Source organism: Rhinoderma darwinii, chromosome 5 (assembly GCF_050947455.1).
Source record: "Rhinoderma darwinii isolate aRhiDar2 chromosome 5, aRhiDar2.hap1, whole genome shotgun sequence".
In the NCBI taxonomy this organism is placed as follows: domain Eukaryota; kingdom Metazoa; phylum Chordata; class Amphibia; order Anura; family Rhinodermatidae; genus Rhinoderma; species Rhinoderma darwinii.
This window is the reverse complement of record NC_134691.1, coordinates 93,099,211-93,126,455: the sequence shown is the minus strand read 5'-3', so window position 1 is coordinate 93,126,455 and position 27,245 is coordinate 93,099,211. Positions and strand designations below refer to the sequence as shown.

At 43.0% G+C, this 27,245-nt stretch overlaps 1 protein-coding gene across 14 annotated transcripts in view; it reads left to right on the top strand.

Moving 5' to 3' along the window:
• DTNA (dystrobrevin alpha) overlaps positions 1-27,245 on the top strand; it is a 238,541-nt gene that overhangs the window by 144,421 nt on the left and 66,875 nt on the right. For all 14 annotated transcript variants that reach the window (XM_075826277.1, XM_075826275.1, XM_075826276.1 and 11 more), the window contains exons 3-6: positions 1,404-1,484; positions 23,285-23,498; positions 23,957-24,042; positions 26,878-27,032. In XM_075826277.1, coding sequence (XP_075682392.1) covers positions 1,404-1,484; positions 23,285-23,498; positions 23,957-24,042; positions 26,878-27,032 — 536 coding nt within the window. The remainder of the gene's footprint in view (positions 1-1,403; positions 1,485-23,284; positions 23,499-23,956; positions 24,043-26,877; positions 27,033-27,245) is intronic.

The following is a 27,245-nucleotide window of genomic DNA, read 5'->3' as shown; positions in this document are numbered from 1 at the left end:
ATCTGATGCCTGGGGTTCCCAACAGCGAGACAACATTTTATCAGCTCATATACAAAGCACCCTTCTAGAAAAAAAGGCGTTATAAAAAGCTGACAATCCATCCCTTTTAACTTCTGCTTTGTTGCCTACATATGAAGAGTTTTGACAAACAAACATTGTGCCTCTAGAGCTTTGTAACACTATGTTACACTTTTATTCCCAGATGGGAATAACATAAAATGGAAGAAAATTCCTTCTAATTGATTACAGGCGCTCTTGTTAGCGCAAGGCAAAAACTCTTAGACAATACCACATCATTACAGAATAACGGCATCTGTAATATGCTACATTCTGAGCGTCAACAAAGGAAAGAAAGAAAAAAAAATCAAGTGGCCTTTACCTTTTTCAAGTTTTTTAAGGAAGAATCTTGCCCAAAATAAAAAACCATTAGCGCAAGCAGAAACTAGTTCATATGGCTACCAAATACAGTATTATGCCTAATACATGCCAAGCACGGATGCACACAAACTGATTCAGGTCCGCGGTACAAACCCATATTGCATCTGTGTGGCTTTATGTTGTACATCAGTGTGCCACAGTATTGCTTCTGGGTGAGAGTACAGTCCATAATACAACACCGCATAGAATAATACGGGAAGCTTATTCTGGATCAGTATAACATGGATTCTGTATATGCTCGTGTGCATGAGACCTTAAGTATATTGTCATATCTAAAGATGACTATACAGTACAGCTGGTTTAACTTTTAGTCTTTTTTTTTTATTATTCTAATTACACTGTTAAAACTGCATGCTCTGATAAATTGTCTGACGCCAAAAAAACACTTTTTCTGTCGTATGCAAATATAAAATAAAGCAATGTGATAATATACTCTAAGACATCCACCTGATGCGGAGACATAGAGGAGGGCAGGCTTAACTAATGACCTAAGCGAGACCGCCAGCGCCTTCATACATGTCACTGACGCAAAGGGAGGGTGGAGAAAGCTCCCTTCTATCTCCGGCTGTGATGACGCTTCGCAGCTTCCTAACTTTATTTTAAATTCACAAACCACAGAACATATTTATTGGCATCAAATTACCCCTTTAATAGTCCTATGCTTGATCGTTAAATACAGTTTAACAACCAAGGTACAGAAAATGTCGGCCAATTTTACATACGGCTTTAAATACTTTCTTCAAATAAGTTGTATCTTGCTTAAAGTAACAAACAATGAGTTCCTTACCTTTCAACCCTTGCTGATGGTTCCGTTGTCCCCTGTTGGTCTTTGTTTACAATGCTCCAGTGATGATGTGTTAAAAACTTGGTGTGTGTGAACCCAGCCAAAGTCAGAATTAGGCCCATGTACATCAGTTTATCATATATTATATCCATTTAATGTGGTCTCTTTATTTTTCTACTAGGGGCTCAAGATCTGGATCGTATCCGCTTGTCTACGTATAGAACTGCATGTAAAATTCGATTTGTACAGAAGAAGTGCAATTGTGAGTAAGCAAATCAATTGAATAGTCTGACATATATGTTATTTATTACTATGTAATAGAAGAACCGGAAAGAAGTACCCACTTGCACTGCTACGGATACAGTATAGTCTTTCGTTTTTTTTTATTCTTTTATTTAACACGTACGAATGACAAAAATGTGTGCAGGACATTCTGGCTCCCAGGCCATAACACAATCATAACAAAGAGCCAAATTTAATCCTAAAATACAATAACTGTCTAAGTCATATCTCAAATGTGGAATATAATTCACAAGAACGATTAACCTTAAAATAACAGATACGATAGAAAGGGACAACAGGAATGGGTTCTCCTGGGCGAAAGTGGAGGATAGAAGAGGGAAGAAGAAAGAGGAAAAAAAAACGATTTCGATCAACTCTACTTGGGAGCAAGAGATCTTAATTCAGCAGAGCTTTGAAAACATATTCAATGGTGACAAGATTTAACCACTTCTTTTGACGTACATGAACGTCATAGTCGGGAGAAGGCATGAAGCTGGCTCACCATCTGAGGCCGCTCAATACTCCGTGGGTGTCCGCTATATTACAACAGACACCTGCTACTAATGGCTGGTATTCGAGAAACAGCTGATCCTGTAAGTTTAACCGCTTAGGTGATGCGCTGACGCAGGCTACGGGGGGGGGGGAGCTCCCCCCTCTCTCTGGTTGTCAGTTGCGTGGATGAAGGGGTTGGCTGCCTGGTTCAATTCATCAGCTAAGCCATCCCCTCCTCCAGAAGAGACCGAGAATGGAGCTGGCTTAGCTAATGAATTGACCTAGGCAGTCATCCCCTTTATCCGCGTCATCAACACACAGAGAAGGGGGGAGCTCCTTCCCCCTGAAGCCTTTGTCGGCACATCACCACAACCCCTTCAAGCAGCGAACGGCGGCTGGCATTCACGCTTACGCCAGCACTACTATGTGTGTGCATTGTTCACTAGTATGCCTGCATTATCAAAATTACTGTTTTACTTGTACTACAATGCCCCTAAAGGCTCACTGCATAAATATAATAGTGAAGAAACATGTAGTGCTTTGATAGGGGATAGACACTTTGCAATAATATCAGCCAGATCTATTATCCGTGATAGTCTCTGTTCTATCAATATCTAATTCTTCTATTTTTCGGCTATCAAGTGTGGAAGGAAAAATATAATGTTATAGCAAACGGAAAATATTAAATAACTGACCATTGTAGTCTAAGGCTATATATATTAGATGGTATAAGGAGCTGGATGATAACATGGGTTTCTGTCCATAATATCCCGGTTATTTGAATTTTGACTTCCATACGTGTGGTTGCACGAACACACACTATAATATGAACTTTAAAATATAAAAACAAGTCTCACAGGTTGTCACGTAGCGGGTTAGTGGACCCACTAGGCCGCACCGCCGTAGCAGGGAGGCAGCTGGCCAAACAACAGGAACCCCAGAATACAAAGTCCCGCACAAGGGTACCTGGATAGTCCAGACAGTGACCGCAGCTGTTGCACTGATGGAGATGGGTGCAGCAGGTATCGCCAAACGTGGCGGATGTCACAGGTGCCGCAGGTTGCGCCAGACGTGGCGAATTCCTCCGGACTTGGCGGAAGACACAGGATGTGGCGGTTGACACAGATGCCGCAGGTTGCGCCAGATGTGGCGACTTCCTCAGGACGCGGCAGATGACAGGACGTGACACGACTCCGATACTAATAGGCACAGGGACAAGAACAGCACGGGATACAGGAACAGGTAACAGGGCAAGGGTAACAACAGGAACGGGAAACACTAAGGGACCATTTGCAAGACAGACTGGGAAAACTAACAACGCTCAGGCAAGGATCAGAAGGCCTGGGGCCTTCTTATAGACCAGGAAACCATGGCAGTTGATGATGATGATGATGATGATTTCCTCTGTGCGCGCGCGCGCTGGCCCTTTAAGGCCGGGCATGAGCGTGCGCGTGCACCCTACGGGACACAGCAGACCAGAGCGGAAGTGAGCGCTGGCATCTCCTAGGAAGGAGATGGGGACCAGCGCTCACGGATCCATGGCAGCGGGCGTCGGGAGGTGAGTAAACCTGACAGCCCGTGGCCATGGACGCTACACAGGTTAAGTAACTGGTTAGGTGCAGCCAACATAGTATTAATCACCTCCAACATTTTAATAAGTATGGATATAGCAAACTCCAATATATCATGAAACAACTATGAGAAAAAAGGAGTCCAAACATTATATATAATCAAAAATAGAAAAATATAAATTTTATTGGATACAATATAACAAAGGGAAATGTATAAAAGTATTTTGAGGATCTAAAAACAGTTCTGTATGAGGACCACTCCACAAAATGGCATTACTGCCATAAAACAGTTAGCACATTGCATAATACATGTATGTATCAAATACACCAAAAGTGAGCAACAGGCTATCCGGTAATATCAATGAAAAAGTTAATTATCAAGCATGACCTAGGTAGAAATGACATAGGTAGAAAAAACGGTATATAGGCATTGTGTAGCTCACAGATCAAGGGGGTGTAACTTGGCATATGAGCCAAACCCATCTGGTCTCATAGATCGCGAAAAATACACATCCAACCAAATGGCTAAATAGTATAAACCCAAATCATATATCAGCAGCCCATGCACCGAGCCTTACCCATGTGAGTAGATGTAATCAGGTGGTCCACACCAAGAGACAAATTATATAAGATTATGTTTTATCCTCAGCTACCCCCTGCATATTATGTACATTCAGTACAAATTATTCAATTTTTGGTGAAAGAAGTGTTAGGGTCTGTTTACAACACCCTTGCCCTTCCATTGAGGGGTTCCGTTGGGGGTTTCCGTCGGGTTAACCCCTCAACGAAAAGGCAAACCTAGCTAATGGTTGCCGTCTGTCATCGTTGTGACAGGGTTCCGTTGTTCTTGATGCAACCAATAGCACAGTCGACTGCGCTATTTATTCCGTCAAAACGACGGAACCCTGTCACAATGGTGACAGATGGAAACCCTTAGCTAGTTTTCCGTCACCATTGAGTTCACCGGTGAGGGAAACGGAAGCTGAGGTTTCCGTTTGCCTTTCCACTGAGGGGTTAACCCGACAGAAACCTCAGACGGAGCCCTCAGTGGAAAGCGACGGTGATGTGAACACAGCCTTACCTCTTATTTTTTTGTTAAAGTGTTTGAAAAAGTTCCATGAACTGATGTAGCCATCTTTATCTTGACTGTGATAACTTGCTGCAGCGTGATATCACACAACAAAAGCCATTGAAAAGTCATTGAAAAAGGCAAGATAAAGGATCTTTCCACTGTGTATATAATATGTTAAAAGTCAAGATAAAGATGGCTACATCTGTACCCCAAAAAGGGTAATAAAAAACGACATCTTGCACTGCAAAAATAAAGCCCTCACACAGCTTCATCGATTATTTTTTATTTTGTTAAAGTAGTAAAACATAAAAAAAGATATACATTTTGTAACAGTGATGGATTCAGCTGATAGAGAACGATACACCACCTATGTATACAGTAGAAGCTGTATTCTAAAAACTCTAGAAAATGTTTAATAAGTCAATTGAAAAATGGTTTAGAATCGCACAAAACATTGATTTAATAATATTTATTTATTTTTTTTAAAAAAAAGCTTTTAAAGGTGTTCAGAGATTTTAAGGCATGAAGGATGACACCTGATACTTCATATATGGTCTCAAAAGGAGTTTTGGCACGTGCTGAGGGGCAAGACAGAGAACTCAAGAAATATCTGAGTTCAGTGATTTACAAGTTTTTGAGAGATTGAGGTTATGACACGGATGTAAGTGTTTGGCTGGACATTCAATTCCTCTCCCTTATGAAGTGTTGGGCCAAAATTCATCAGCGAATGTCGGAATTGGCCATTTTCCATATCGGGGAATAAGGGTTTCCCCGAATATTGGAAATAATGGGACGGAGAAGGGGAGATATCTGTTCTAAGAAAAATAGTAGAGGCTATCTTCAAAATGGGGTCTAGGGTGGGGTAAGTGCGAGATTCCACAGGCCCAACCATGGTGTTACTGAAAGTGGTGTGGGGAGATAAGTCTTTTACATAGACACTCATTCCTTAATTTCCCCATGCCTACACCAGTCAATGATGCTCAACAGATGGGAAGCATAATGATAGGATGCAAAGTCTAGGCCAATACCCCCATTATGTTTGTGCCAGAAAAGGGTGGAACAAGCAATCCAGGCTCGTTTCCCTGCCCAAATACATTTTGTTAGCATCGAAAGTAACATTTTGAAAAATGGTCTGCAAACGTGGATGGAAGAAACAGAGGGGAGAATGGGTTTTTTTTTTTTTCTTTTTTTTTTTTTTTAAGGTAAATGTTATTGAAAACATGATAATAATGACATAGGTACAGCATTTTAGCTATATAACATAAAATAAACATGTAACAAGTAGCTTTCAATTGGTTTACATAAAAATAAGATGGAATGTGAGATGCAATGCTTAAAAGGTGATCAGTGGAGGAGTAGGTGAACGAACAGGAGATACTCCCCGTAAGTGCTAATGCTATTAGGAAGTATGAGGATTAGCTATCCAGGGTTGCCAAATTTTCATACATTTCTCTGGGCATCCGCGTGCTTCATAAGTGAGCTTAAAGAGATGTAGATTGGAATTAATTAATGCGATCCATGCTTGTAACGTAGGTACTTTACGGTGCTTCCAGTTCAGAAGGATAATCTTATTTTGCATAGAACAACAAAAACATAATAATGGATCTGGTAGCTATAGCATTAATAACAACTTATACCAGAAGAAGTAAGCAGACTTTGGGATCTAATATACGGGGAAGTCCAATTTTTGATTCCATAAATTCCAGCACTTCAGACCAAAAGTCTGAAATAATTGGGCACTCCCAAAACATGTGGCGGAAGGAACCCTCCTCCCTCTGACAACACGGGAATGTAGGGGAAGAGAGCTTCCCCATTCTAAATAATTTCGATGGAGTGTAGTCAATTTGGTGGAAGAATTTGATTTGAAGGAGCCGATCTCTAGCCAATATCAAGAGCCCAACCAAGGCACTCCGTCTTTGGGGAGAATGTTTTAAATATATAGCACCTCCGAAACCAAGCGAATGTTCCCTTCGTCCACGACTCCAAATGACTTTTGATACGTTGGAGAAGAGGAGAGTAGTTCACTGAATATAAACTAGGGAGATCCCTCATGAGAAGAATTTCTAGATATTTTAGCGAATCTCAGGACCAACGGAATGAGGAGTCTGCCAGCTCAGAGGCCACTAACTGGCAGCCTGATGGTAAATTCCTCAGACTTTTGATAATGTATTTGAAAATTTGAAAAGGCAGCATATTTTTGTATTCTGCTATAAGATTAGGTTAGGAAATTCCTCCCAAAGGAACCCCTGTTATGTCAACATTTGCCAGGACGTGACACAAGAAGGGGTGAATGTAAGGGGGCATAGAGCGCATCCCTGTCATGTCCCATTATAAATAATTACTGGAGAAGAGAAATGGCCATTTGTCTTTACCTTGGCTGATGGGGAGGAGTAAAGGCTAGTTATTCACCTCACCATGTTGGTACCATGTCCAACATGTTGAAGCTTTTTGAACATGAAATCCAATTTACCCATAATCAAAGTCATAATAAGAGTATGTGGATAGAAGGAACTTGGGTAAAGCAGAAATGGTTGCATGACAGATCAGGTTTATCATTCTGGTGGTGTTGTTGCGTTCTTCTCGGAGGGGCATGAAGCCCACCTGTTCTCTATGAATATTGTGTTGGGAAAAAAGATATTCGTCTAATGGCAAGAAGTTTTTAAATACTTTAAAGGGGTTTGCCCATAAGGGACATTTATGGCATATCCACAGGATATGCCATAAATGTCAGATTACAGCTGTCCGATCACGCTGTTTCCGTAACTGCCATTCACTTCTATTGGAGTTAGAAAACGGCGTAGCTTTTTCTTGATTATGTGGTCGGAAATTACAAGTGGCAGCGGGAGCCGAGAAAGGTAGAACGGGGTTTAGGGTGCCCTGTTCTAAAGATAGGTGCGGGTCCCAGCGGTTCCCCTATTCAGGCGGCCGTTTTCTTCTAACCCAGCTGCAGCTTCATCCTTTACATTTGTACCATTGTTGTGCTTGTTCCAGCACAACTCCAATAGGTGAGCAGATATCAATTCATATTGTCTTGTAGTTTTTTAACTCTGTCTCTTGTGGTAAGCGACTCACACCAGAGAATTGGAGATAAATACAGGGATATCTTCTTAAATAAATTGAATGTGATAATTATATAAGGTGGTGTCCAGCACAGCACAAAGTAGTCCAAAGTAATCACATTGAGAAGAAATAAATGTGCGGCACTTACCACTTGAATAGTGTTTCTTATATGAGCAATCCATATGTGCAGGACACATTGTAAGGCCTCATCCGTAATCACAGATTCTATAATTACGGATGAAATTGTGGATCCATTCATTTCATTTGGCCAGGGACATCTTTCCGTATATTTACGGATGTGTGTGCGGGTCGTAGAAACGATCCAAAAATTAGAGAACATGTCCCATTCCTGTCCGCAACTGCGGCACGGACTCGCTTGTAGAAGTCTATGGTCTCTTCCGCAACTGCGGACGGCTACGGATGTGTATCCACAGCCGTCAGATCGTATTTGCGGCCAGTAAAAACCCTTACGGTCATGTGCATGAGACATTAGTCTTTCGGCCTACAACCATTTTCTGTCTAGTGACATTTTGTTGCTTTGTCATTAACTCTGCATGCTCTGACATTGCTCATATGTGTCTGGTCATTAACAGGGGAAAATACACCGGTGGTGAAATGGTTAAACCAGAGGTAATCTAAACACATTATTACGCTGGTTAAATCTTTTTGTTATTTACAGTAACACAATACGCTAATAGCATTGTATGCATTAGTAAATATTCGTTCTTAGCAACTAGTGAACCTATATCCTGGTCTAATCCGTATTTACTCTCCTAAGTGCACATGTAATATCCATTCTCTGCGCATATCAGCATTATTCAATTAGAATGAAGCCAACACCTCAGGATATTTATTAAAGGGAAGTAATCCTCATAGAAATATGCTAACTGAATTCACATTATTAGTTCCTGATGTCCTAGGATCCAAATGTAACTACATATTTAAATATGTGCCGTTTTGCCCTAATATTTGACCCATTTTTATTTTATTTCTGTCACATGGAGTTTACAAACAGTCCACAGTGAAACACTGACAAATCTGAAGCATAAATTGTGTGTGTTATTTTGGGATGGGGATAGTGAAAGTGCATTTCTCTTGGTTGATAGAGATCCAAAATGAAAACATATTAAACATGTAAAAAAAAAAAAAAGGATGCCTCCTACAGATGCCAACCGTCAACCTTCCGTCGTCCATAGAGTCCCATGTTAAAAAATGTGTATGTCACAGCCATCCAGTGAAAAAAAGTTCTTTTTTTAACGTGGTAGTCTATGGGCAACGGGTGGCATCCATCAGAGGCATCCATTGGCCATCCGTCGCTTATAGACTCCTATGTTAAAAAAAACATATACGTTTGTTTGCAGCCCTGAGCTTAGGAAATATGGTCTGAAGGTGATTATTGAGACATGCAAATGCAATATTAGGCTGCAAGGGTATAATTTGTAGCCATCTATACATATGGACTAATCCGGCTAATGTAATAATGTCATGTTTAGTATTAATCCAGCTTTAGAAAATGCTCCGATTAACATGTGACGAGTCCCGATCACATGTCAGTGGCTTATAAATAATCAGTCATGTAACCATTCGGCTATGACCAAGCAGGCAAGGTATACAGATGCTGTGTAATTGGAGTATTACGTATATTATTGGGGGGTCATTACCAACCACGCTGTCTTGATTTGTGTAAGAGAATGTTATTTTACGATAATGTTTCCTTTTAAATGTACTATCCCCCCCCCCCCATTTTTAATACTAGAAATGCAGCTGTGTATTTTACAAACCAAGGAAAAAAAAATTTAATTCATTTTTGACTAGATCCTGTCCCTGCAGGTACATATGATCAATTTACTGTGTGTACAATGTGTTTATAACTACAGTATCGACATCTTGGTACCAGCCAAATCCAGTGCCTAGGCTAATATAGACTAAGCAGCAGTGACGCTACTTCTGAATTGTGTCAAGCAACTTTTCTTATTGTTTCCTTTCCGGTATATAGCCAAGAAATCTAGTCAATAAATATTCTAGCCATTTTATTTTATAGGAGTATGCACAGAGACATCTAATGGTGAAATGGTGAAACGCGACAGCCACATATCTTGGGTTGATATCATTTACTTCATGCTCTCATATCTGTTGTAGAGGAATGTTTGCATTTTACAGCTGACTGATGTGGACCCTACAGGAGGTAGTCACATTTTTATAACCATTGTTGCATGTCTTAATTTGCTATCTTAATCTGGATAGATTGAGTCAGGCTTGCTGAATAACTGGCGCTTCCAGTTCGTATCATTACATCACACGGTATCCTTCGTTAATCTCCTGGGTGCGCCTCTTCAGAGGGACAGTGCAGGATGATGATCCGTGGGGATTATTAAACTATGTGGGCCAGAAATAACGATACTCTGTGGCATTATTACATTTGATGTCTGATACTTTACAGGCACAGTTTATCAGTAGGTATATCTTTTACTTATCTTGATCCTCCTGAGTCCTAAACATTTTGGGGGGAATTTATCAACCTTTCTACATCAGTTTTCTGGCGTTGAAAACTTGCCAAAAGGACCAAAAGTCACAATTTGCTTTGGGTCTTTTACAGCACCCTCTGCACTTTTTAAAAAAAAAATGAGGTGTGGCTTAGAAAAGGGGGTAGGGCTGGCGTAGATTTCACTCTGTGGTGCGTAGCAAGGTAGATGCTCGTGCTGGCCCCGTATCTTGCCCCCCAGATCAAAGTACACCCCCATGTCAGCCTACACCCCCATCAGACTAAAAATTTTTTTGTATACTCACAACTCTATAAAAAGGCTCTCACTATCGGCCACACCTCATGCAACATACGGACACCAGGCAACATCAGGACGTTGTATTCAATGCAGCACTAATGATGTAGAGTGACGCGTCGGACAGTGGCGTAACTACCGCCGTAGCAGCCCTAGCGGCTGCTACGGTGTCCACGGCATGAGGGGGCACATATCGCCCGCCGGCACGGGCCCACACCATGGCCGGAGGCTCCGCTAGCAGCCGCTATGGCTGCTACAGCGCGACGCCACTAAACACTACAGCAGAGCAGGGAGGTATCTCCCCGCTCTGCCTATAAACAAAAGACATGTATCCCCTATCCACAGGATATACACAGGATAGGGGATACATGTGTGATCGCTGGCATTGATAGGGAGAACGGGGGACTGAAAGTCCCCTGAAGTTCTCCATCACAAACCTCGGACTTCCGGGGTCTGTGTCTGCAGCTCCGTAGAAATGAATGGAGCGCCGGTCGCGCTTGTGCGCATGCGTGACCAGCGCTCCTTTAATTTTTATTGAGCTGCGCAGACTCCGGAAGTCAGAGGTTAGTCATGGAGAACTTGGGGGACTTTCAGTCCCCCGTTCTCCCTATCGCTGCCAGCGATCACACATGTATCCCCTATCCTGTGGATAGGGGATACATGTATTTTGTAGGACACACTGTAGGTCGCATTTTTTTGGGAGGGGGGACGCTGTATGGCGTTCCCTACAGGGGGGGCTGTATGGCATTCCCTATAGGGGGGGGGCTGTATGGCGTTCCCTACAGGGGGGGCTGTATGGCGTTCTCTACAGGGGGGGTGGCTGTATGGCGTTCTCTACAGGGGGATGGGCTGTATGGCGTTCTCTACAGGGGGAGGGGCTGTATGGCGTTCTCTACAGGGGGGCTGTATGGCGTTCTCTACAGGGGGGGCTGTATGGCGTTCTTTACAGGGGGGGCTGTATGGCGTTTTCTACAGGGGGGCTGTATGGCGTTCTCTACAGGGATGGCTGTATGGCGTTAGCGCCATACAGCCCCCTCTGTAGATAACGCCATACAGCCCCCCCTGTAGATAACACCATACAGCCCCCTCTGTAGATAACGCCATACCGCACCCTCTGTAGAGAACGCCATACAGCACCCTCTGTAGAGAACGCCACACAGCCCCCCCTGTAGAGAACGCCACACAGCCCCCCCTGTAGAGAACGCCACACAGCCCCCCCTGTAGAGAACGCCACACAGCCCCCCCTGTAGAGAACGCCACACAGCCCCCCCCTGTAGAGAACGCCATACAGCCCCCCCTGTAGAGAACGGCATACAGCCCCCCTGTAGAGAACGGCATACAGCCCCCCTGTAGAGAACGCCATACAGCCCCCCTGTAGAGAACGCCATACAGCCCCCCTGTAGAGAACGCCATACAGCCCCCCTGTAGAGAACGCCATACAGCCCCCCTGTAGAGAACGCCATACAGCCCCCCTGTAGAGAACGCCATACAGCCCCCCTGTAGAGAACGCCATACAGCCCCCCCTGTAGAGAACGCCATACAGCCCCCCTGTAGAGAACGCCATACAGCCCCCCCTGTAGAGAACGCCATACAGCCCCCCCTGTAGAGAACGCCATACAGCCCCCCCTGTAGAGAACGCCATACAGCCCCCCCTGTAGAGAACGCCATACAGCCCCCCCTGTAGAGAACGCCATACAGCCCCCCCTGTAGAGAACGCCATACAGCCCCCCCTGTAAAGAACGCCATACAGCCCCCCCTGTAGAGAACGCCATACAGCCCCCCCTGTAGAGAACGCCATACAGCCCCCCTGTAGATAACGCCATACAGCCCCCCTGTAGGGATCGCCATACAGCCCCCACTGTAGAGAACGCCATACAGACCCCCCCCTGTAGATAGCACCATACAGCCCCCCCTGTAGATAACGCCATACAGCCCCCCCTGTAGATAACGCCATACAGAGTCCCCCCTGTAGATAACGCCATACAGCCCCCTCTGTAGATAACGCCATACAGCCCCCTCTGTAGATAGCGCCATACAGAGTCCCCCCTGTAGATAACGCCATACAGCCCCCTCTGTAGATATCTACAAAAGGGGCTGTATGGCGTTATCTATAGGGGGGACTCTGTATGGCGTTATCTATAGAGGGGGCTGTATGGCGTTATCTACAGAGGGGGCTGTATGGCGCTATCTACAGAGGGGGCTGTATGGCGTTATCTACAGGGGGCTGTATGGTGTTATCTACGGGGGGGGCTGTAAAAAAGGCACTATCTACAAGGGGGGGTTGTGTGACACCCAGGGGAGGGGGGGGGCCCCAGTCAAAAGTTTGCTATGGGGCCCAGTCTTTCCTAGTTACGCCCCTGGCGTCGGATATAAGTCCCTGACGCTGCTTGGCATCAGTATCCTGTATGATTCACAGCGACCTCAGGAAACCCGGCTTGGAGAAGAGGAGCGGTTAGGTGAGCATCCATTTTTTTACACTTTATTGACGATTTGGGGTATTTTATTGCGTCCACCTTTTAATAAATCTATCGCATCTTACTCCAACGGAGCAGATATTTAAGACTGGCGCAGGAAACGTCCGTCTTAGTAAATCTGCCCATATGTCTTTATCAATCTTATGAAGCAGTATTGTTGGCTATTGCATAGGCTTGCCATAAAGATTTTAGGATCATATTGTAATGGACGGGGGTAGGGAAACAGACAAGTGAGCCCTAATCTACCCGCCACTCAGTCCCTGCCTACTTGCAACGACCCGCCCTAGGCGACGGGGTACAACTGGGCGACGGTCCCTACGCTCAATAAGTGCACGACAGACAAACAGACAAGGGAACACAGAAGCTAAGGGAAATGGGGCAGTTGCCCGCGGCAACACCGTGAGCAACAAGAGTAGTGAACGAGCCGAGTCAAACCAGGAGTGTACGAGGTGCCAAACGCAGAGCAGGAGAGTAGTGAACAAGCCGAGTCAAACCAGGAGTGTACGAGGTACCAAACGCAGAGCAGGAGAGTAGTCAGTAAGCCAGGGTCGATATGAAGCAGGGACAAATAGTTCAAGAAGCTGCAGCAGGGCCAGGAAACTTAACGAGAAGAATCACAAGCAAGGAGAAACAGGAAAGGCAGGTATAAATAGACAGAGGGTGGGAGCTAGCTCCGTCTGGCCAGGCTGTGATAGGCTCTCCTACTCCTAAGCCTGCCATCCTGAGTGGTGGAAGATGGAGTCAGTCTCACAGACATAGAAGCAGGTGCAGACTGATTACCTATGGGCGTTGACACAGAAGCTGTTCCTGGCAGATCCTTTACACATATAACAAATATGACATGTTATTTTTCTCTTTAAACAGCAGGAAATTGTGATACCTGAGATATACACTTAACATGTGCTGTACTTCATTTCTAAAAAAGTGCAATCCAGATAAAATGCTTGAAACAGTTTTCCTTAATGCATGATGTGGTCCTTAATAGTCATTGAAGATATCTTCGAATTTGTATTTTCCATCCTGGTCAGACTTCAATCCTTGTTTCGGGATTTGTTGTCTTCTACTATAAAATGGTAATGGTATACTTATGGAATGTTCCAGATTCTAAGAGATGGGTTTACTGGGCCTGTGCTAGGCGCTGTGCATTTTATTCATTTTGCAGCTTCGGTATATTTCATTCACAAAATGTTTCAGAAAACCACGAGCAGAACGTTTCCTAGGACTGCTTCTTAGAGTGAACCACAACTGCCAATGACCGCAATACCATAGAAAAAAAACACAGAAGCTGATCTGCTTTACTGTCATTATACAATGAAAAAATACATAGAAACCTGTTCCAAAACAAATAACAGCACAAAATCTTAGCAGCACAAATTAATGGGGATTTTTATGCCAAATTCAATTGCAAAATCCCTCATTTTGGCTGTTACATCTCCCGCAGCTAAGGGTTTGTTCATACTGGCTGGTTTTGCCAGTCTGTCAGGGATTCCAGTATTTTGGACTGCTAGAACAGCGCTGCAACACTCTTCTTGCCATAAAAAACAAAAACCTGATTGTTGCCATTAAAAGTCAATGGATTGTATCAGGATAAGTTGGGATCTGTCTGAAAAAGGTTGCGGTATAGCTGTCATGGCTCAGTTATCAACCGGGCCATGACACTAGTGTGAACCTTAAAAATGGGATGTTTAACCCTTTAACAACCGGCATATAGTCTTATTACGTCGGCTGTTAGGGGTAGTTCATCTGAAGCGCCACCTTTTCATGTCAGTTTTCCCGCATCGGGCGGGGGGCTCCTGAAGCCCGGACTGTTGCTAACTATTGATCCACAGGTACAATCCAAAGCAGTACATTCATTGCGTTGCATGCATCTTGTGGACTGTAGCTGTAACTCGATAGTTAAAATCAATCCACTGCGCTACAAAAAAAATCTCAGGGTAGCCCAGGCCTCTTAAAGGTAAGGTTCTCATTAAAACTACAACTGGTTGTAATTTTTAAGCCAATAAATTGTCCTTCTTTTATTTCCAAGCCCGGTTATTGGAGCTGAATGTGCTCTCCATCGGTGTATTAATATTGGCATCAGTTGGATTTGAGAAGAGTGGGAGACCTCAATGATTCTTAACAGCTCAGCAAGAAACTGCTTTCTGCAGTGGCAAAGGAAAGTCCAGTGATGTCAAAGCCGACTAGTCATCAGAATTTCTAGATTAGAAGCTGTTTTTTGTTGATATCAATGTACAGTTTAGCCTGGGCAGAATAATAATCCTCCCTTCTATACATTCCTGAGTTTTGTTTATGGTCTATATGTTAAGAATAGAGATTACATATGGCATAGTACGGTCGCTGGCTCTTCACCGGTTTATTGGATTTGTTCAGTGCAGCAAGACATCTGACTATCCAGTGAAGAGAAGCATTGTCGCTAGAGCTTAATACTGGAGCTATGACATATTGAGACAGCAACAAATTACAGGGACTATTTAACATTTATTGCCAGACAGACGCGGTTATCGGTTAACCATTAGGCCTCCTGCACACTACCGTATTACAAATCTGTACAATCTCCGAATTGGAGCTGTAAGATTGTGGCCATATGGGGCTGTAAAAATCGAGAATTGTGGCCTGCTCCATCAGACGCTGTATTATGGAGCTAGTCTCCCTTTAAAGGATTGCTCTGTGTTCCTGCTTCTCGAGTGGGTTATCTCACAGTATGGTGCCGTAAGGAGCACCATATAGCGGCACATGCTCATGGTGTCTACGGCTCTGTAGTATTCCGCGTGCACTTGACATTACATTTTCTACTTGGCATGTTAGGGAAAATGGCATAGTTGGAGGAAGATCTGAATGTACTTGTTTATCAAGAACTTACAACCGCGTTTAAAACCTGCTAAAGCTTGTAAAATGTTAGCATTGTAAAAAGCCTTAGAACAACATCATCATTCTGTAGTTTACGAAACCTATAGTCCGCTTCCTTGCAGGGTACAGGGAACAACCACCAAATGAATGGAGAGTGTGTGTTATTAGGAAATATTTTGGATATGATAATTAGCTACAAATAAACATGCTAAACACCTAGTATCACTTTCTACAAACTACAGGTTAGGCTTCGTTCACATCTACGTCAGGGCTCCGTTCCGACCTTCCGTCTGAGCTTTCCGTCGGAACGGAGCCCTGACTGACACAAACTGAAACCACAGGTTTCCATTTCCATCACCATTGATTTCAATGGTGACAGATCCGGTGCCAATGGCTTCAGTTTGTCTCCGTTGTTCAAGGGTACCGTCGTTTTGACGGGACAAATACCGTAGTCGACTAGCCCTGACGCAGATGTGAACATAGCCTTACATTCCAGCCTCTCACAGACATGTGGACTATTTAAAGAGGACATTCCCAACGATGGTTCACCCATGTGCATATGATAGTCTTGATATATGCTGCCATAGGTACCCTTTCAAAAATTAAAGGTGGGAGCCTACACGCAGTACAGTCAGCTACAACATTATGTGACTGCATCCAGTGCTCGATCAGCAAGGGGTTGACCGGACACAGTATAAATGTTTCCTGTTGATGGTAAATAAGTGCTTTCCTGTTCATTTCATTGAAAAGTGACTGTGCATGAGTGGCCCCTGCTACTTTTATGAAAGGTCAATTAAACATTCTCCTGCCATAAAAGTCTTTCTTGGCACAACCTCTAAAGAAGGAAGGTGTTATTTCACATTTCATGTCAGGCAGTAGGGATACTAGATTAACATTTCTCTTAGGGTAGGTTCACACGAGCGTAAGGAAACTTGGACGTGAAAACTTGAGGTTTTCACGTTCGAGGTGCCCCCATGCGGGCCCCGTTTTCACGGATCCCTATAGACTTGAGCCTATGGAGGGATCCATGAAAATGAAAGATAATAGGACAGGTTCTATTTTTCAACGGACCCTTCACACGGTCCCATTGAAAAACATGCGTGCGTATGATGACGGTTGTTTTAACGGCCATAACACGGACGTATTCAACGCTCGTGTGAATTAGGCCTTACAGTGAGCATAGCATTCTATGATTGAACTTGAGTATTAGCTAAATACCTAATAAGCCTTCCAGGTATAGGTACCCCTGTGATCAACTTAATGTGGAGGGACCCTTCTAACATAAAGGGATTAATTAAAGCGGACAACCCCTTTAACAGTTATTAAAGAGCTCTTAGGTCTCATGCACGTGGCCATATTAACTTTTTGCTTTGGGAAAAATTTTCTAATCTCCCAGAAAGACCGTATCTAATCCTTTCAATGTATCTAAATATACGGCTCGTGTGTGGAGCCTCTAATCCTAGAATATGTGACATAATTAATGGTAAATATGAATATTTTCTTATTATGGAAACAGTTGAGTTGGCAGGTGTCTAGTGGCAAACCTTTTAGTAGATCAGCACCCATTCTTGTACTATTTGATGCTTTTGACCTATGTGAGGGGATAACTAGTTCCATACTCTGGATAGACGTAGATGATTATAAAGGTTTTGGGGTTTAGGAAGGGATAATGTAAGTGATATGAACCGTATGACTGATCTGTACTCTAGTCAATTATACGTGTAAATGAAAGGATAGGGAAGAGAGATGACAAGACATGGGGGGTACTTAATTAAGGCAACAGCAGCTGCTACTATGGACTTCAATTGCCGTTTCCAGCTGATTATGACTCAACTGGCTATGTTGGATTTTAATACTTTGCCTGCCTGTACAATGGCTGGTAGAACAAAAATAATAGATTTATCTTTTTTAAATAGATTTTATTTTTCTTTATTTGTCATACTGGGCAATTAGCGTATGGCCCCTTTAAAGCCTAGGTCATGATTACTTCTCCATTTTTCCTCTGTATGTAGGTCTTATTATGAAAAACACATTACTGGCACCCATTGGCTGTTTTATTCTTATAGCTTATTATTCATGTCATTAAGGCCTATGTCATTTTAAAGCCGTGTCCAATGTCCTGACATCTGTATTAGTAAATGCCTTCATTATAAAATAGCAATTCTGGAGCATCTTTTCTAAGAACTCTGAACTGTGCTGTTCCTCTGTTGTTCCTCATGAAAATGTATGAATATATTTACAAATGGGAGTTACCGTTCCCTTGTGCGACACATCCCTATGACGGTCCAATCATTGCTGATATTGCTGTCATAGTCCACGTGCCTGAGGTCACATGCTCATTCAATAAAGTTTCACCATCATGCAGAATGTATATTTCCCAAACCCAATTATTGTCTTTCATTTTTATCAAAAAGTTTTTGTACACATCTGTGCCAAATACATGCTATGTGTGGGAGACCGGCTTAAAAGCTAAACAGGGAATCTTTTCTGAGGCTGTACTGACATATAGTGCATATATTTGGTATTCTCATACATGGGAGAATTAAAAGGCTATATCACCTATAGATCATATAATTCCAAAATACATCACTGTCCATTGTTTTACTAACCTTAACCTGTTGGTGATCAAGCATCTGGTGAAATATCAGTTGTACAGTGTTATAAACCAGGACTTCTCAGTTTTTCTACTGGGGCCTCACCAGCCAGAACATGGTGATACAAGGGCCTCAACAGTTATCAAAGTCTATGCCAAGAATTAAAAACATTTTTTCAATGTATCTTTGATTTGTCTACTGGATTCGGTAAAATATAAAAATAAGCACAAAAGTAAATTGTCTGAGGTGCAACTTAGTCAATTAAATGCTCCCATATCTGTTGATGAAATAAGATTACTACTTCTTAGGTCAAAACACAATAAGTCTCCCGGGCCTGATGGCCTACCAAATGAATATTATAGATCATTTGCTGAAATTCTCCTACCCTACTTGAAAAATATGTTTGAGGGCTTTGCAGCCAGTCCGAATCCCCCTCCAGAAATGCTAAAGGCCATTATTGTCACTCTTCCTAAACCTGGGAAAAGTCCAGATTCTCCAGCTAACTTTCGTCCGATTTTTGTTTTAAATTGCGATATAAAATTATATGCTAAACTCCTGGCGAACAGGTTGAATGATTGCTTGCCTTCCTTGGTAGCGTTGGACCAGGTGGGGTTCGTAAAAGGACGTCAAGCCAGTGACGGAACTCGTAGAATTCCAGATCTGATACAAATAGCTGGTGAGTCCAACAATGCGTCTCTTTTTATCTACCTGGATGCCGAAAAGGCATTTGACCGAGTGAACTGGCAATATTTGGAAGGTACGTTAGAAACATTTGGGTTTAATTCCATTATTAAAAAGGCCATTCTTTCTTTATATTCCACACCGTCAGCTAAGGTCCTATCTTCTGGTCTTTTATCCAGGGACATATCAGTTACTAATGGGACTAGACAGGGATGCCCTTTGTCCCCCTTGATTTTTACTTTATGTATGGAACCCTTTGCAGAAATGATCCGTAGTTCTAATAACATCTCAGGTATTAGGGTAGGAACGGGAGAGCATAAAATAGGATTATATGCGAATGATGTCATATTAACATGTTCCTCTCCTCTTGTGTCTTTAACGGAATTAATGTCCATTATTTCATTGTACTCGGAAGTATCCTACTATAAATTGAATATTTCTAAATCCAAAATGTTAGCCATTAATATAGACCCTTTACTTAAAAACTCCTTGTCAGAGTTTCAAATGACTTGGGCTACATCAGGACTTCCATACCTAGGAATAAAGCTATTCTCTTCAGTCTCTCAAATATTAAGTAACAACTATTTGGATCTTATTGAAGGTTTGAAGTCAGAATGCACATTTGAATACTTTCCAGTTATCATGGATTGCCAGAATTAACTTGGTCAAAATGTTATTACTTCCCAGATATTTGTACTTTTGTAGAACTATTCCCTTGCTGATACCTGGGTCACTTGCTTCACAAATTCAAAAACAGTTTCTTAACTTTATCTGAAATGGCAAAAGAGCAAGAGTAGCTAAAAATGTATTATTTCGTAAAGTTAAATTGGGAGGATTGGGGGTCCCAGACGTGGTTGCTTATAATGTAGCTGCTATTATGGATCAACTGTGCATGTTATGGAGATACCCAGCCACTAATTTATGGGCCCAGTTGGAAGGAGATATGTTTTCCCAGTCGTCCTTAAAAATTCTTATGGCTGCATCCTATGTAGGTGCCAGCTTGCCCAGGGTGACATTACAAACCACTTCGGACTCATTGAAGGTGTGGAAAACATATATATGCAAAAACATTTGGGTATATTTGAGTCTTGAACATCTTCCGCTTCAGGTTGTGCAATTTTATGTCCCACATGTGTCTATGTTCCCCTGGAAGATGGCGGGGATGGTGAATATTTCAGATTTTTATGATGGAGATATTATGAGGTAATTTGAGAACTTAACATCCAGGTTTGATATTCCCCGTACCTTATTTTACCAATATCTTCAAATCAGACACTTACTACAATCTTTAGAGTTTCCAGCTGGGCCGACTCATCTGTCGCCATTTAATAGGTTTATTTTTCAGTGGCAGGGGTGCGATAAGGGACTCTCCTGTAGCTATGATCTTCTTCTGAATAACATGGTTGCAAGAAAATCTTCTAATGTGTTGAGATGGGAGCATGAGTTGGGAGAAGAGTTTCCCGCGGAGGAGTGGGTGAAGGCTTCGGGGTGGATTCTGCGTCATTCTAGATGTATTAATCATGTGGAACTCACACAGAAAATTCACCTCAGATGGTACCTGACTCCATCTAGATTTGCTCACTTTTTCTTTGGTTCGTCTAATATCTGTTGGAGAGGGTGTGGATCTATTGTATCTACTATACACATGTGGTGGCATTGCTCGATGATTAAAGGTTTGTGGAAAGAGGTCTATAAATTGATTAAAGGGATCACTGGGAAAGATATTCCTTACAAACCAGAATTGGCAGTTCTTGATATTGGGTTGGGAGATATTTCCTATGAATTTCGTGTAGTGATACATCACATATTCATTGCCACTAGGTTGTCCATTGCCAAGTCCTGGAAGTCTCATATCACCCTCTCTATCAGAAGTAATTAATAGAATAAATACTACTTGCCATCATGAGTCTCTCTTATTGCAAAATCCTGCTATTCATGGTAAAAGTTTGAAAAATTGGAAGTTGTGGATAGACTCGCAATATTATATGTAATGGCATACTGTATGATATGTCTGTAATTGAAATCTTTGATACAGCACTGTTGTTATTTCAATGTTATGTGTTGGTGCTTCTGCAATGGTGTGATCTGCTATGTATCCAATGTACTAATGCACTATTTGATGAAGGTCCTTGTTTATGGACCAATGTTTGGTATTAACCTGTTTGATAAAAGATCTGAATCTCAATAAAAACTAATGATTAAAAATAAATAAAAAATAAGCACAAAAGGAGTCAATTCTGTTGCCGACCAGATATTGCTGCAGCCAGAAAAAGGCCTGTGCATCTTATGATCACTGATGTGAAAACTGCCTTCCCAGCTGCAATTCACCAACTGGGAGTGCCACACAGTCTGAATATGTCCCAAAGTATCCACAGAAAAAGATCGCAGACAGCATCCAGACAGATGAAAAAAATACTGTTTATTTGTACATCCAACACAACATTTCTTTGTTTCGACCAACGCAGGGGTCTTCGTCAAGCATGACATAGTGATGTCGTGTTGGATGTACGAATAAACATGTAAGTCTTTTTTTTTTACCTGACTGGATGCTGTCTGCTGCCTTTTTCTGTGGATCGTTGGAAGTCCAGAGGGGGATTTCTGGACAAACAGACTGTGAATCCCTTTCTTTGGACATTGAGGCTTTTATTACACAGAGTGAGCTGCTGTTGCTTTATATTTTGATGTGTCTTAAAGTGGAACACTGTTCAAATGTAGCATTTTAAAGTTTCTTCTATTTAAGTCCGTGAACCCCAACCACTGGGCCGCGGACGAATACCGGGCCGTGGATCATTTGGTACTGGGCCACGGTATCTGGTATCTGCCCAGGTGGCCGCAGGGAATTCTGGGCGAAAAACCGCACCAAATTGTGGTGCAGTTCTTTGCCTGGAATGTCCGCTGCAGAAAACTGCTGAGCATTTAGTCGACCTGCTAGCAGGCCAGCCTCCTGGGATGACGTTTTATCCCAGGAGACCGATGCAGCCTGTGAATGGCTTCAGCGGCGGTCACATGGGATGAAGCGTTATCCCAGGAGGCCGGCCCTCTGACGTCATCCAGGCCGGCCTGCAGGGATGACGTGTCATCCCACGTGACCACCGCTACAGCCTGTGATTGGCTGCGGCGGTCACATGGGATGAATAGCAACAACTGCTATTTGCTAATAAACGCAACAACTGCTATTTGTTGTGGGTTTTACATCCCCATTTCAATGGGGAAAACTCACAACAAATAAGCAGCGTTTACACAAATACAATTGACATGCTGCGGAATAAAACTCTGCACCGCATGTCAATTTCTGAGCATTTTCTGTGCTCACAATTATGCAGCGTGTGGATGAGATTTGTTCTATCTCATCCACTTTGCCGCTACTGTATTATACTGCGGATTTTCCACAACAAACTCCGTTGCGGAAAATCTGCAGTGTTTACGCAACGTGTGAACTGACCCGAACCACCCCCCCCCCCCCCCCCCACACACACACACACACACACACAGGTCCGTGGAAAAATTGGTTTGCATGAGACTGGTCCTTGGTTAAAAAAAGGTTTGGGACTGCTGATATAAGTGGTAGTTTAGCTATAATGGAAGGTAACTGCATTATGAGCAATTCCCTAATGTTGGCCGGTTTTAGACAGCTGAAATACAGACCTGGATTCTACTGAACCAGACTTAGAAAGAGTCCTAAGTTCAGCAGAACCACGGGGGTCCAGGTCTTGCAGCCATTATATGGATGTTAAAATGGATCAGTCTGAAACCGGCCTACCAGTAAGATATTGATGAAAACACTACAGCTGTGAGCAGAAACTCATGTGAACATAAATATGGTAAGGCCCTGTTTACATCCGCCGAAAATACCAGAAACAATAGCGAAGCAATCTGCGCTATTATTTCTGGTAAATTCACGGATACCCTGACAGAACCTATTCAAGTGAATGGCTTCCGTAGGGCAACGGGTGTCTCCGTTGTTCAACGGAGCCTGCACTTCCGTCATTTTTGTTGTTCTGCTCCGTTGACGGAGCAGAACAACGGAATCACGAACGCAGATGTGAATGGGGCCTCAGAATTTAGCTATAATTTTTTTCAATGACTTCATATAACTTTGGTTCACTAAAAATAGCTTGTCCAATGCGGAGATGTAATGGCAGTGTTTTTTATGCAAGCATATTTTTAATAAGTTTCCTTGACTTTTCTGATTTATTGTGTGTTTCTACGCAGTGCATTTGGTAGATATATGGAATATTATTGAAGCACTCCGGGAAAATTCACTAAACAATCTGGATCCTAATGTAGAACTGAATGTGGCACGTCTGGAAGCCGTATTATCAACAATATTTTACCAGCTCAATAAGCGGATGCCAACAACTCACCAAATAAATGTAGAACAGTCCATCGGCTTATTGTTAAACTTCTTGCTGGCAGCCTATGACCCGTAAGTATATTTCCAGTATATGGATACAGATTATGTGTAAATGGTGTAATCTATCAGTATGTTGGAAATGTTAATTTAATGGTTATCACTTGGTTTAAATACAGAAATTTTTAAGCTTAAACTCTGACAGTCATTAACAATCCTCGATGCTAGTGGTCGTCTCCGAAAGACCTCCCCTGTTTCAATAGACGCTGGCAATCAGATGAATGGAAGCTGCTTCTGTCCCTGTAGCGTTTGCTATGTTAGATGACCGGACAAAGCTTGTGCTGCCCACTTTACTGAAAGACTAATACTGTAATGTTTAGAATATTTTAAAAATAATATTAATGAAAAAAATTTTACTGAAATGTAAACACTACAGAATCATTCTATTAAATTGCCTTATTATTCTGACATTTTGTATGAATTGTGGTATTTTAATATTATTTTTTTTATTACCATTTATTTTTGTTCTACAGGGAAGGACATGGTAAGATCACAGTTTTTGCCGTCAAAATGGCATTGGCCACGCTATGTGGAGGAAAAATCATGGACAAATTGAGATGTAAGTCCAGTTGTACAGTCTCGCCTTCCACCAATCATACAAAGCTGGAGAGCAGAATAGTACACCAATACTGAAATCTGGTGCCGAATTTGGTTCAGAAGAATGTTACTATTCTGGTACTGATGTTATGCTTCAGTTTAGAGCCCAGGTTGCTCAAAATTCAAGATTGCTTGTCCTGAAATATCGTTCCTTTAAAGTAGCTCAACTGCAAAACTGATCTGTGTAATGCAGGGGCCCCTGGGGCTGTCATCTGCGGCCCGCGGGACACAGCCGCTAGTATCGGCTCTGCTCCGAGACTCTGGAATTCCCTGACATCGCTGTCCACATATGAACAGCGATGTCTGGGGCTTCCCCAGAGCCGGAGTCCCGAGCAGAGCGCTGGTGTCGGCTCTGCTCCGGGACTCTTTGGAATTCACTGACATTTCTGTCCATATATAGACAGTGTGTCAGGGTCTTCCCCAGAGCGCAGTCCCGGGCAGAGCGCTAGTACAGGCTCTGCTCCGGGACTCTGTGGAATTCCCTGACATCGCTGCCCATATGTGGACAGTGTGTCAGGGTCTTCCCCAGAGCGGAGTCCCGGGCAGAGCGCTATTATCGGCTCTGCTCCGGGACTCTGGGGAAGCCTCTGGCATCGCTGTCCATACATCGACAATGATGTCAGGGGCTTCCCCAGAGCAGGAGTCCCAGTGATGTCAGGAGCACAGCTGGAGTCCCAGGAAGAGCCTACTAGCGCTCTGCCTGGGACTCCAGCTCTGGGGTTGCTCCTGACATCTCTGTCCATATATGGACAGTGATGTCAGGAGCAGAGCTGGAATCCCAGGCAGAGTGCCAGAAGCGGCTCTGCTCCGGGACTCCAGCTCTGGGCAAGCTCCTGACATCACTGTGGCAGCATCTGCAGAGGGCACTGTGGCAGCATCTGCAGAGGGCACTGTGGCAGCATCTGCAGAGGGCACTGTGGCAGCATCTGCAGAGGGCACTGTGGCAGAATGTACAGAGGGCACTGTGGCAGAATGTACAGAGGGCACTGTGGCAGAATGTACAGAGGGCACGGTGGCAGCCTCTACAGAGGGCACGGTGGCAGCCTCTACAGAGGGCACGGTGGCAGCCTCTACAGAGGGCACGGTGGCAGCCTCTACAGAGGGCACAGTGGCAGCCTCTACAGAGGGCACTGTGGCAGCCTCTACAGAGGGCACTGTGGCATTATCTACAAGTGGGTGTGTGGCAGTATCTGAAGAGGACACTGGCATTATCTAGGGGTATGTTGCATTATCTACAGAGGGCACTGTGGCCTTATCTACAGAGGGCACTGTGGCCTTATCTACAGAGGGCACTGTGGCCTTATCTACAGAGGGCACTGTGGCCTTATCTACAGAGGGCACTGTGGCCTTATCTACAGAGGGCACTGTGGCCTTATCTACAGAGGGCACTGTGGCCTTATCTAGGGGTGTGTTGCATTATCTACAGAGGGCACTGCGGCAGCATCCACAGAGGGCACTGCGGCAGCATCCACAGAGGGCACTGCGTGCTAACTGAGCCGCCGGACTGCATTTAGCGACACTTAAACTGTGAAGCTGGATTGTTGAAATAAGCACGTGGAGAAATATCTCAAATTTTAAACCTAGCGCTATTATTATAGTAATGTAGTATTATTATTCTAGTAATATAGTGTTATAGTAGTTCAAATAACTAGTTGATTAACAATAATTTTGTATTGTATCAAATTTGAAAGTAATGCAGCCCCCCATTTTTTCTATATGCGGCCCACTTACCCGGCCGAGTTTGAGACCCCTGGTGTAATGCCTAGTGTGAGACTAAACATGGTGTTGCATGATACAGGGATTCTCCCTTGAAAATCATGTTGTCTAGCCCAGAAGTAGGCATTACAAAATGCATATGGGTTTTGGTGACAAGAAGATGTACCTCTCCACAACATAATTTGATTAACAGAACTGGGCACACATATGGGCAACCTGTGCCGCTTCACAAGTGCCCTGCATGTAGGGGACCCACTGCCACCTTAAAAGAAAATGAATAGTACTGCCTACTGTCTTTTATATTGCATGTAAGGGACTGAGCTAATGAATGTGAGGGAGTTGCTAAAGAGAAATTAAACAGGTTCCCTTGGATGACCTATCGGAGAGCTAGGACATATATACTGTAGCATTAGTTTTTAATTACAGCTAATATAAATGCGACTGCATTCCAATATTAAAATACTAAAACGTGTTCTATATAAATTACGCAACTTTGCCAGTAGTCTTAAATGAAAATATCCATTTTGTGTATACAGCTCCTATGCAGATCTATTTGTACCAAGGTTGCTTTTGCAACTCTTCAATGGACACTGACTGCTAACAAACCCTGTGTATAGTCAGATCCTTCCCTTCAGTCATGTGTTATTATCCTCCATCTGCCCCCTTCTTCTTGCTATCCTACAGATAGATCTTTCGGTACCGTTACATTGTAGCAAACTTTTAGAACAGGAGTGAGATTTGTGCTGTTATGTATTTAGCTCGCAACTAATTGCCTAGACTGGATATGTTGTAGCAAATGTTATGGTTGTACTGGTATTCAGATTCTAGATGCAACCAAGAATGGTCCCATTTTCTTTTTCAGTATGTCATTTTATACACCAAAGAATAATAAGGCTTATAAAAGGTTATACTGCAAAAAAAAAACAAAAAACAACTATAATGCCATAGGAAAATGAATAATGCCAACAAAAGAGCACCTTAGAGTTGTATCTGAAAAAAAAATCAAATAACCTTAGGAAGGTCAGTGTTGACACTTTTTATTTTTCATTTTAATCTTTCTATTTTTTACTGCTTCTTCCAGATATTTTCTCATTGATCTCGGATTCTGGTGGTGTAATGGTTTACCAGAGATATGACCAGTTTCTGAGGGAGGTGCTGAAACTGCCAACCGCTGTATTTGAAGGACCTTCATTTGGTTACACAGAGCAGTCTGCAAGGTCTTGTTTTTCACAGCAGGTATGAAGAATGCAATGTCTCGATTATGTTGTTCTATAAGGCTATAATGTTCATACTAATGTCATGGCTTCTGTTTATAATCTAAGCCATGACACTCTGATGGATCCAACAGATCCAAACTGACACTGGGTGGGGGTTCTGGTATATGTATATATATATATATATATATATATATATATACCAGAACCCCCACCCAGTGTCAGTTTGGATCTG